We start from the raw sequence: 11,368 nt of genomic DNA on the forward strand, positions 1-11,368 counted from the left end.
TGTAAGTGCTTGCCAGATCAGGGCACAGTGAGTGTGTTAACTCGCTGTATTGTATTTGCTTTGCTTGTTGGAAGATATGTGGCAGGCTGGAACCTATGTCTGCATTAAGGAACCCAGGCTTCAGTCTTTGGGGAAGCCTCCAGGTGATCTGGCTCTGCTCCATGCACCCTCTGATGGTCTTTCAGCAACTGCTTATATCGGAAGCCTCTCCCGCATTCGCTGCACTGGTGAGGCCTCCCTCCAGCGTGGATCCGCTGGTGTTTCAGGAGATGTTCTTTCTGGATGAAGCTCTTCCCACAGTCACTGCACTGATGGGGCTGCTCCCCCGTGTGAACGCGCAGGTGCTGGAGGAGATGGTACTTCTGGCTGTAGCTTTTGTCACACTTGGTGCATTTGTAAGGCCTCTCCCCCGGGTGGGCTCTCCGGTGGCGGGTGAGCTCCGACTGCGGGAAGAGCTTCAAGTGCCAGTCACTGCATTCGTAGGGCTTCTCCCTGCTGTGGTTTCTTTGGTGCTTTAAGCCGCTCTCCACGAGCCAGACGCTTTGTCCACACGAGGCGCACGGATGGCGTCCGTCGGCACGGCTCTGCTGGTGGCTTAGGAGGTCCTGCTTCCCCGAGACGCTCTTCCCGCAGGGGATGCGCCGCTCCGATCCTTCGTCCAGGTGGACACGCTGGCGATTCCGCAGGCGGTATTTCTCGGCATAGCTTTTGCCGCACTTGTTGCGCTGATGTGGCCGCTGCCCCGCGTGAATCAGCTGGCGACGGAGGAGGCTGGAGAGGTAACTATAGTTCTTGCCGCACTGTGCGCGCGGGTAGGGCTTCTCACTGCCATGGCTCGTCTGGTGCCTTACGAAGCTCACCTTGGGGCGGAAGCTCTTCCCGCACTGGGCGCGGCTGTAGGGCTTTTCACCGGCGTGGCTCCTGTAGCGGCTGGCCAGCTTGGATTTCTCACCGACGCCTTTCCCACACTCTGTGCATTTATAAGGCCACTCCCCTGCGTGGATCCGCTGATGCGAGACAAGCACGAACTTTTGACTGAAGCTCCTCCCGCAGGCGGCGCACTGGAAGGGCCTCTCCCCGGTGGGCAGCCGCTGGTGGTTCTGGAGGTGCTCCTTGCGGCTGTAGCTTTTGTTGCACTGGTCGCATTTATACGGCCGCTCTCCCCTGTGGATCGTCTGGTGCCGCATGAGCGCCGAGTGGCGCTTGAAGCTCTTCTGGCGTTCGCTACATGGATAGGGCCGCTCCTTGGTGTGGCTCTCTGGTGCTTCACAAAGCTGATCTTGAGCCTAAAGCTCTTCCCACAGTCAGCACAGGTGTAGGGCCTCTCACCCGTGTGGAGTCTCTCCTGCGACAGGAGAATGTCCTTTCGCGTGAAGTTCCTCCCACATTGGGCACACGCATCGGGGGCTATTCCTGCATCGCCCCTGAGCTGGGCGGCAACAGGTTTGAGTTCTCTTTCATGCTGAGTAAGTTCCCCCAGGGTGTTGCCTGGAGAGCTGACCGAAGTGCGAGGACTCTCAACGGCTGCTTCCTGTTCAGCATCCTGGAAAGCTCCCTCCTCTGCTCGTCCTGGCAACGGCCCAGGTAGCTCCAGGTCACTAGGGCCTTCTTCGGGGCGTTGCTCCTCTGTTTTGATCGTGAGCTCAGCATCTGCTGGCACAAAAGAGAGAATCAGGACATTGATGTCACCTGGCTCGGATGAAGGACGTCTCCAATACATAACGCAGAAAGGGCTGGCAGCAGCGTTAGTCTAGAAGGGAAAAGGTAGAGGAAAGGACAACTTTTATTAGAGCAAAAACCACAGTGTATAACACACAAGCTTGGTGGCCAAACCGTTTCCTCTCTGGGGCTTGTCATCTGGTTCCTGCCCAGGCTCCATCTACAGCACCTCTGCTCCTTCCTGTCCGACAGACACTCCTGCGGCTTACTCACCTTTGCCCTCCCACACACGCCACAGGATGTCGGAGCACCCAGAATGCTTTGCAGCAGACTGGCCTTCCTGCTGGGGCGTAGTGTGAGACACACAGGAAAGGCAGGTCAGCACGGCAGTGGGAAATCAGAGGTTTCAAAGTTGGAGTGAGGAATGGGATTTATCTACAATATTCTTGTCCATTGCCAGGGGAACACACTTCAGGGTTTGGAAATCTGTACACAATCAATGGTTTTAAATCGGCTTGAGTTTGGGATGGCTACACAACTCAGGAGTCACCCCAAACAAGGGCCAGGTAAGCCTTTCAACAGGACTGCACCAACATGCATTCTGCATATGCCACAGGTTACAGAACTAACTAACCAATGCCTTTTGCTGGGATTCTTTTTGTATCCTTCTGCCTTTGATGCTAGTCTCCCTTCGCTACCATGATTCTAAATCTTTCAGATGAAGACGGAGTCATCAATATTTCTAACAAGGGCCTAAAACAACTTTTCTATATTTGTTTCTATGTTTATTCTCAGGACTTTGCAGGGCCAGAAGCAAGTGCTGTGCATCCTGTTGGGAAGCTGGGGATTTCCCCCTTCAGGTGAAATAAGCTTCCCCTTTCTAGTCCTGCAGAGTTGTAATACATTGGGCCTGAAGCCAGTCAGTTCTGAATCAGTGACTATCTGAGCCTTGAGCAGATGAGCAGGCTTTGATTTGAAGCTGCTCAGAGGTTGAACACTGCACGTTCCAGGTGAAATAGATAAATGGGCAGAGGGCAGGTGTGTTGCAAGATAAATGAAGTTTGTCACAAGGTTCTAGAATTCATCACATGCACACAATGAATTTGTGTGAATTTGTATAAGAGGACAAGAATGACAGAGCAGATTACAGGACCAAAACCAGAACCACTATCTAAATTGCATCAAAGCAGTGTAACATCAGACTGTTAAGAAGGCGCCCCTGTCCTAACAGGACACGTCATCACCAGATAAAGAAACAGATCTTAAAATCTTTAAAGAAAACTTTGTTTGACATTTTGTCTGGCAAGGAATCACTTAACAGTTGTGATTGTGAAATCTGTACTTCCATTGTTTTGTCTTTATGGTCCCCACTTCTCTACTGTTTATCTGTATAGTCTTTGTCTGTTTTTTTGATTGTTTCTGTCTGTGGCATAACTAATTTTGCAAGATTTAAATCAACTAAAGTGGTGGGATCTGACTGGGTAAAGAATTGTTTTGTAATGGGCTGTGATTGGTGAAAAACACTGTTTGGTAGTTGCATCCGATGAAGTGAGCTGTAGCTCACGAAAGCTTATGCTCAAATAAATTGGTTAGTCTCTAAGGTGCCACAAGTACTCCTTTTCTTTTTGCGAATACAGACTAACACGGCTGCTACTCTGAAAACTGTTTGGTAGACTTTCGTTTAAAACGATTGATTGGTTAAGGTACAGCTAAGCAGGACTCAAGTTTAACTATATAAACTGGGGTCCAAAAGGAAGTTTTTTGGAACCTAACTTCAGGACACTACCCCAGATCAGAGTTGCCAGACCTCAACACCCTGCCAATCACACTACACGGGAAGCTGGAGCCCCTGCTGATCTAATCTCGAGTGGCCACCAGGAAAAGTTTGTCTGCCTTATTGGGAGTGGTGAGCAATGTATGCTTAGTGTGTGTATTCTGTTTGGTAACTGTTAATAACAAGAAGTTAAGGATAATACTGTGTATGGCTCTTTCATTGGTAAAAGGCCCCGCAAACCTGAGCCCTAGGAACTGGGTAAGGGTAGGTGCCTAAATTAACCGGGTTAGGGCTGAGTCCACGGAAGGGTAAAGGTGGCTGCCCTAGAGTGTGTGGGTAACAGGAGGGTAGCTAACGTGACGCCAATTTTTTAAAAAGGCTCCAGAGGCAATCCTGGCAATTACAGGTCGTTAAGCCTAACTTCAGTGCCAGGCAAACTGGTTGAAACTATAGTAAAGAACAGAATGATCAGACACTACGATGCACACAATGTGTGGCAGAAGAGTCAACACAGCCTTTGTGAAGAGAATTCATGCCTCACCAATTTTCTCGAGTTCTTTGAAAGGGTCAACAAACATGTGGACTAGGATCCAGTGTACTTGGACTGTCAGAGAGCTTTTGACAAGGTTCCTCACCAAACGCTCTTAAACAAACTAAACAGTCATGGGATAAGAGGGAAGGCCCTCTCATGGCTCAGTAACTGGTTAAAAGACAGGAAATAAAGGGTACAAATAAACAGTCAATTTTCACAGTGAAGAGTGGTAACTAGCAGAGTCCCCCAAGAATCTGTACTGGGACCAGGGCTGTTCAACATATTCATAAATGGTCTGGAAAAAAGGATAAACAGTGAGGTGGCAAAGATTGCAGATGACACAAAACTACTCAAGATAGTTAAGTCCAAAGCAGAATGTGAAGAGTGTAAGGGACCTCACAATACTGGGTGACTGGGCAACAAAATGGCAGATGAAATTCAGTGTCGATAAATGCAAATTAATGCATATTGGAAAACATAATCTGACCCAATTACACATACAAAATGATGAGATCTAAATAAGCTGTTACCCCTCAAGAAAGAGATCTTGGAGTCATCATGGATAGTTCTCTGCTCTGCTCAATGTGCAGCAGCAGTCAAAAAAGCGAACAGACTGTTAGGAATTCATTAGGAAAGGGATAGAAAGTATGACAGAAAATATCCTATTGCCTCTATATAAATCCATGGTACGCCCACACCTTGAATACGGAATGCAGTTCTGGTCACCCCATCTCAAACAAGGTATCAGAGCTGGGAAAAGTACAGGGAACAGCAACAAAAATTATTCGGGGTGTGGAACAACTCCCATATGAGAAGAGATTAAAAAGATCAGACTTTTGATCTTAGAAAAGAGCTGGCTAAAGGGGGATATGACAGAGGTCTATAAAATCCTGACTGGGGTGGAGAAAGTGAATAAGGAAGCGCTGTTTACCCCTTCACATAACACAAGAATTAGGTCACCTGATGAAATTAATCGGCAGTAGGTTTAACACAAACATAAGGAAGTACTTCCTCGCACAGTGCACGCTCAATCTCTGGAACTTGTTTCCAGGTGATGTTGTGAAGGCCAAAAGTATAATTGGGTTAAAAAAATCAATTAGAGAAGTTGATGAAGGATAGGTCTGTCAATGGCTGTTAGCTGAGATGGTCAGGGACACAACGTCGTGCTCTGGGTGTCCCTAAACCTCCAACTGTTAGATGCTGGGACTGGACGACAGGATAGATCACTCAAACTGCCCTGTTTTGTTCACTCCCTCTGAAGCATCTGGCAGTGGCCACTCTCAGAAGACAGGACGCTGGGCTAGATGGAACCAGCATGCCCATTCTTATGCACCGACAAAGGCTAGTTACAAAGTTATGACAGATGTGCAAAACAATGGAATTAGGCTTTGAGGTTTGATTGGAATTAGGCTCAGGAAGGTTTGATCGGATTTCCACCGCTCTCTATTGTCATTCCTCAGTCGTTTAAATCTATTGCTCACCCATTCTAAGATCTGCAGGGATCTCTCTCTCCTCCGAGTCCTGATGATCCTGGATACGCAGCTCCTCCTCCTGTTTAATCCAGGATGAAATCTCATGTGTAGGAACTGGAGAGTCTGTTCAGGGGAAAGAAGGAGACTGTGTTTTCCCAACATCCACAAAATGCTTAGAGATTGCTTTTCAAACACTTCGCTACCAAAAACCATTTCTTTCCTGAATAAATGTAAACAGGGTAATAATGAGGATTCAGAGAAAACTACCAGAGGACAATGGGCAGAAAGTCAGAAAGGGGAGTTATTACATTTAGAACCTATTGGGGTGGGTGGAGAAATCTAGGGTCAAAATTGTCTTGAGGATAAGGAACCCTGGGATATGAGAAATCCAAAGAGCCTGCCAGGATTTTGGAGTTTTAACCATGTCCTTACCCATGCTGGGCTCCGTGGGGATTTCTGTCTCTTCTGGCTCATCCCCAACACATGGCTCCGGTCCTCGTTCAATCTGAGACAGGATGCTGGGTTTGGAAATCACAGAGTCTGTTCATGGAGAAGAAGAATAGAGCTCTTTGGTATTTAATTACATAAAACTTGATGTGATTTTAAACGCCTTTTTGTCACTGAAGGTGCCTGCTCCTATGAACCAAGTTGCAGAAGTGTTAACGAAGAGCATGCAGAAAATGGAGATAGCTGGTGACAGGTGAGCTGGACTCCTGGCAGCAGATTCAGGGCTCATCAGATGGAGAGGAACACAACGCATTGTGCGTCCTGCATAAAGATCTGGAGGCAGGTACTCACCTAGTGTAAACTGTTACAGCTCCATTCATTTCAATAAACAATTTACATCAGTGAGGATCTGACCCTTGGTCAATAACTCTGAGCCAGAGCCAACCCAGCTCTTGCCACATCACAAAGTCTGTAATAAGTGAGTGAGAACTTATCCTTACCCAGGGAGACCAGAGTCTCATAGTTCCCCTTCATCACGTTCTCGCAAAGCTCCTTCTGCCATTTGGCTGCACTCTCCCATCCCTGCTCAGAGAAATACAGAGATGCATCAGACGACACTGGGACTGAAATCACAAGTGCTGCATACTTTCCCCCGGGGTGGGGTAATACACTGATAAAATCAGCAGTGTAGACGGAGATGGAACTGCCTGGGTGTGCAGAGAGCCATGAAGGATACATACCCTAACGTTCTGGTGTGGTTTTACTCACCTAAACCGTGCCTCACTGTCTACACTGCTATTTATACCCAAGCTAGAGTATGAACTCTGCCCACCGCCATGAGGCGCGTGCAGTGTAGACACACTCTACATGTCCACAAAGAAGCGATCAAGTCGCTTCAGTTAACTCCCTTGTTGGTGGATACACCTAACAGGTCAAAATTCGAATGTGCACGGAGGCAGAACTATCCTCAGCCATAGAGGCTAAAGGCCAATTTCTCTGCTGGTGGAATTCCACTGATTTTAGCATAGCTACATCAGCAGAGAGTTTGGTCCTAAAATAACATTGAGGGACCATGAGAAAAGACAACACAGACGGAAGAAAACCTCACCAGCAGGAGGTCAGCAATGTGAATGAATTTAGACACATAGGGACCCCTCCTACCGTAGGTCTCTGGAAGATGAGCCAACACCCCAGTAATTTGCATGAGAAGAGGCAGAAGATGATGTCAGAGTCTTTTTGAGAGTTACATCAGGGCTGACTGGGAGAATGGAACCAGAATTAAAGGGACAGGCAATCTCTCCCCCCTCCCCCCCCAGATTTTATTCCTGGGTACAAAAGCATCTATCAGTGAGATCCATATTGGCAGTGCCTTAAAGAACCTACCAGCCACAAGACACAAACACCCCTTTCATATCTGACAATCAGCTTTACCTCTGCACCAGCTGGGATATTGACTTCTCCCTTAGCGCCTGGGGGGAGCCTCAGGATCCAGAAGTTCCTGTTCTTCAGCAGGTTCTCCATGTTCTCCAGCCTCCTCTGCAGCAGCCCATACTCCTGGATCAGAGTTCCCAGCACAGCCCACTTACTCTCCAGCTGGTTTCCAAACTCCACCATTGTTTCCTCACAGCTGACTAGTTTCTTCTCAGCTGTCCCCATTCTCCCATTCAGATTCAGCAACTGTGTGGCCTGAGAATCCACCTTCTTCTCTATGGCTTGAACTTCAGCCTCCATGGTCATGTTTGCAGCTGGGTTTCTCTAAGGGGAATTTCTTCAGGGCCAGCAGGTGGCTGCAAAGGCACCATGACTCTGCATCCCATTCTGGAGCCTATGTGAAAGGACAGAAATGGAAAGACATCTAGCAAGGTAAACAATACACAAGCTGTCACTCCCAGGATCTTTGTTCTAAGAGAGTCATTCTCCAGATGTGTCAAAGTCTGTCGATATTTTCATCATCAGCTGTGTTTTTACGCTCTAATAATTTAACCTGCATCAGTCTGAAATTCAACACATGAAAACTTGAACTCCACCTGCAATATACTTTCAAACTGTTCTGATGTTTTCTGAAAAGGCCCCAAATTGGTCTCATCAACAGGTTCACATATTTTGGAACCTTTTTTTGGGTCAATAACTTCATATTACAAAACAGACTTTGTAGACAGTCAATACTCTGCCTGCGTTGTGCACTTTTCCCTATTTCAAAGTACTAAAGCTTTTGGTTTGAAAACTATGACCGTTAGCTTTTACTCCTAAGTTTTTGCTTAGAGCATGACAGGAAAACATCTCCACCAACATGGTCTTCTGCCTGAGTGACCCTGGGCCCAAAACGGAAGGAGAACAAGGATGGGTTTATGGTTAAAGTACTGGACAGGGACTCAGGAGATGTGTGGTCTATTTCCATCTCTGCCACAGTCTCCTTGGGTGAAACTGAACAAGTCGCATTCCTCCCTAGATCAGACCCCACTGTAAATGGGGATGAGAAGAGTCCATTTCACCTGTCCTTGTTCAGCCTTAGCTGTTTAGACTGCAAGCTCTTTAAGGCAGGGCCTGTTTCTCATGATGTGTAGATACAGTGTTCATCACAATGTGGCCCTAATCTCAGTTGGAGACCCTAGCAGAGGTTGTAATGCATATCCTAATGCCATATGAATGAATGGCAGAATTATTTTTTTACTATTATTTAACAATCACCTTAAGCGGCCAAAATCAGCATCATCAGACAGCTCAGGGCCTCTCCCCTGATTAGAAGGGAGGGAGGGAGGCAGGCCTAGTATTACATGGGTGAAATGCAGGTTTCTCTACACTTTCAAACCAACATGCGTTGTGCTGGCCCAGGGACAGCAGCCTATGCTCCCCCAATGCGGTTAAGAGTCTGGGCCTAATATCTGGTCCCCCAGGCTAGCAGAGTGCGCTGTGCTGCAGGGAGAGGCCTTCACAAGCCTCAAGCGGCCCACTTTGTGCCAGCAGGCATTGCTCTGAAAGGAGCTGCACCCAGATCTTGACTGAAGGGAGAGTCCCGATGATCCGGGACTTGAGAAAGGCAGGTCAATCAGGGAGGATGATTGGGATGGAGAGGAGAAAGAAGACTAGAGAACCCAGCCAGACTCCTTGTATGAAACATTTCCTCCCTCCGCCACCAGCAATCTGCACTCAGTTCAGGATCAGAGCTGGAGTTTAGATCTCACTCTTTCCCAGCGCTAACAGCCAGGGTGGTACACACAAACGCCCCCCGCACCACATCCCGGGCAGTTCGAGGACACCAGAGCCCAAAGACTCTGCCAGGTCTAGAAGTTGCAGGACAGAGAACAGAGAAGACGGGGCTCTTGTCCTTGACCCAGAGGGGACAAGGGAGACAAAAGCCAATCTCTGCCCGGGCCGCGGGGGGGAGGAGTGCGAAAGGGGTCAGAGACAAGGTAACTTTGGAACCTCCCCCCTCTTCTTCCCCACATCAGGGCCGAGCCCGCCGCTGGCAGGGCTCTGAAACCCTGGGAAACCGCCGCGGGCGAAGCAAGCCCCCAGGGGTGCTGCCTGGCTGGGAGAGCGCGCAGAGGGCGGCCGAAGCAGGCCTTGCCCCAGGCCGGAGCCGCGGCCACTCGCCTTCCCAGCAGACTTTAGCCGCGGCCCCGGACGCCAGCCGGCCCCGAGCGGGGGCGCAGAGAACGCGCCGCCCCGCGCTCCCGGGGCCCGGGCCGGGCGGGGAGAAGCTCCCGGGGCCCCCCCGCCCGCCGGGCCCTTACCTGGGCAGCGGCCCGCTCGGCCATGGCCCCCCCGGGCGGGGCTGCTCCCGCGGGGCCGGCCCGGCCGAGCCCCGCTCCCGCTGCGGGCTGGGCAGAGTCCCGGCGCCGCCTCGCCACGGGCCGGCCCCGCTGCCGGGCGGAGCAGAGCGAGCGCGGCCCGCAGGGAGGGAGGGAGCCGCGACCTGGCTGCCGGGGCCGGGAGCGGCGGGGAAGGGCCACGCACCCCGCCGTTCCCGCAGGATTTGAACCCGGGGCCGCCCTGCGGAGCGGGCCGCTGTTCGCACGAGCCCTTGTGGGCACTGAGCAGCGCCGGGGCGGGTCTCCGGGGGTCTCTCTGGGGAACGTGCATCCTCCTCTGGGGCGGGCGATTAACCCAGCCCTGGGCTGACAGCCCTGGAGGTCCGTCCCCGCCCTGCCTTCCACATCCACAGCCCGTTTTCATCTGCCCAGTTCCACACCCACGGTGCCCGCTCCTGAGGGGCCAGGCCCACCCCGCTCCTGTCTGGGGCGGCCTGTCTGACGCCAGCCCTGGGCCCTTGCCGATGACCGGCTCCCATGCAGGGTCCCTCCCTCTGCAGGAAGCGCAGGCCTGTCTTTATGCTTAGCTGCTGCGGGAATTAAAGGGCGAACTGCGCATCCCGTGCACCAGGCTCCCAGTGATAGATGCCCCCCCCCCCCACACAGCTGTTACTGCCTCTAAGGCATAAAAATACAACAGCAATTACCCCCTCCCTGCAGCATTGCTGTTGGGACCTGCAGGGGTTGAAGCCCTGGCTCCAAAATACTGTGGAATTGTTTCCTACAAGTGAAACTTCACAAGGCCCCTGCATGGGGGCAGGCAGGATGTATGGGGTGAGAATGGGAATGAGTATTTTTGGGTGAGCTCTTATCCTTGTCCACACCTGTCGCACCACCACACCTCTCCCTACGCACACCACACCAGCCACACAACCTGTTCAGACAGGAGCCCAGTGCGGAGCCACCTTACAGCTCCTTTCCTCCCCTATAATGATGGCCAGCATTTGGGCCTACCTCACTACTGGTTCCATAATTCATTTGGGCTGTACGGTCCAGGAGAAAAAAACCCTAGCTGTACTTTGTGAATAGATTAATTTTGTCCCTTTAATTTCCCATGCTGCTCTAATCGTCTCTGGCAGCAGTCCCCACTGCCAAAGGCAGTACATGGTTTGTAGGTGAGCCTGACGCAAATAGTCATACAGTTAAAAGCTAGAAGGGACTAGCAGATCTAGTCCGACCTTCTGTATATTACAGGCCACCCCTCTACTGGTGAAGAGCATTAATTCCTGTTGACACAGGGCAGTGGAAATGTAAAGCACTAAAGAAGGGGCATTAGGGCACCACCCTCTATTATAGAGCTTTCAGACTCTTTTGTAAAGGATCTACATGCTCTTTAAAAAGTGTATTTCTGTTCTGAAAAGCAACTCTCAAATTGGCATTGTAGGGGCTTGTTTACTGTCATTCAATTATTTCTCTGTAACATAAGCACATTTAATAAGTAAAATTTGTTCTTCCCAGCCCTGGAATCTCAGACTGGATTTATCTGAATCAGGCTAGGTTCTGTCTTATATAGCCGCAAATTAAGCCGTCAACGGCCATGAAACCTCATTGCTTTTAATGGGTTTACATAGGTGTAACGGCATAGGATGTAGTAACAATGATGCACATGAAGGAATAGACTCCAGCTCCTTCTCTTAATTGTGTTGGCTCTGCAGACTTAAACAGGCTAAGC

At 50.1% G+C, this 11,368-nt stretch overlaps 1 protein-coding gene across 1 annotated transcript; it reads right to left on the reverse strand.

Moving 5' to 3' along the window:
- Positions 1-1,522: 1,522 nt before the first annotated feature.
- On the reverse strand, positions 1,523-10,201 carry LOC311515913 (zinc finger protein 746-like). The gene is made up of 6 exons (XM_084619412.1): positions 9,619-10,201; positions 7,316-7,709; positions 6,385-6,466; positions 5,870-5,977; positions 5,447-5,560; positions 1,523-1,750 (listed from the first exon to the last, which is right to left on the reverse strand). The coding sequence occupies exons 2-6, from the start codon at positions 7,619-7,621 to the stop codon at positions 1,746-1,748; spliced, it is 615 nt and encodes a 204-aa protein (XP_084475538.1). The 5' UTR covers positions 7,622-7,709; positions 9,619-10,201; the 3' UTR covers positions 1,523-1,745.
- Positions 10,202-11,368: the final 1,167 nt, after the last annotated feature.

The sequence above is a fragment of the Lepidochelys olivacea genome (assembly GCF_965140295.1).
Source record: "Lepidochelys olivacea isolate rLepOli2 genome assembly, chromosome: 2".
Taxonomy (NCBI): Eukaryota; Metazoa; Chordata; order Testudines; family Cheloniidae; genus Lepidochelys; species Lepidochelys olivacea.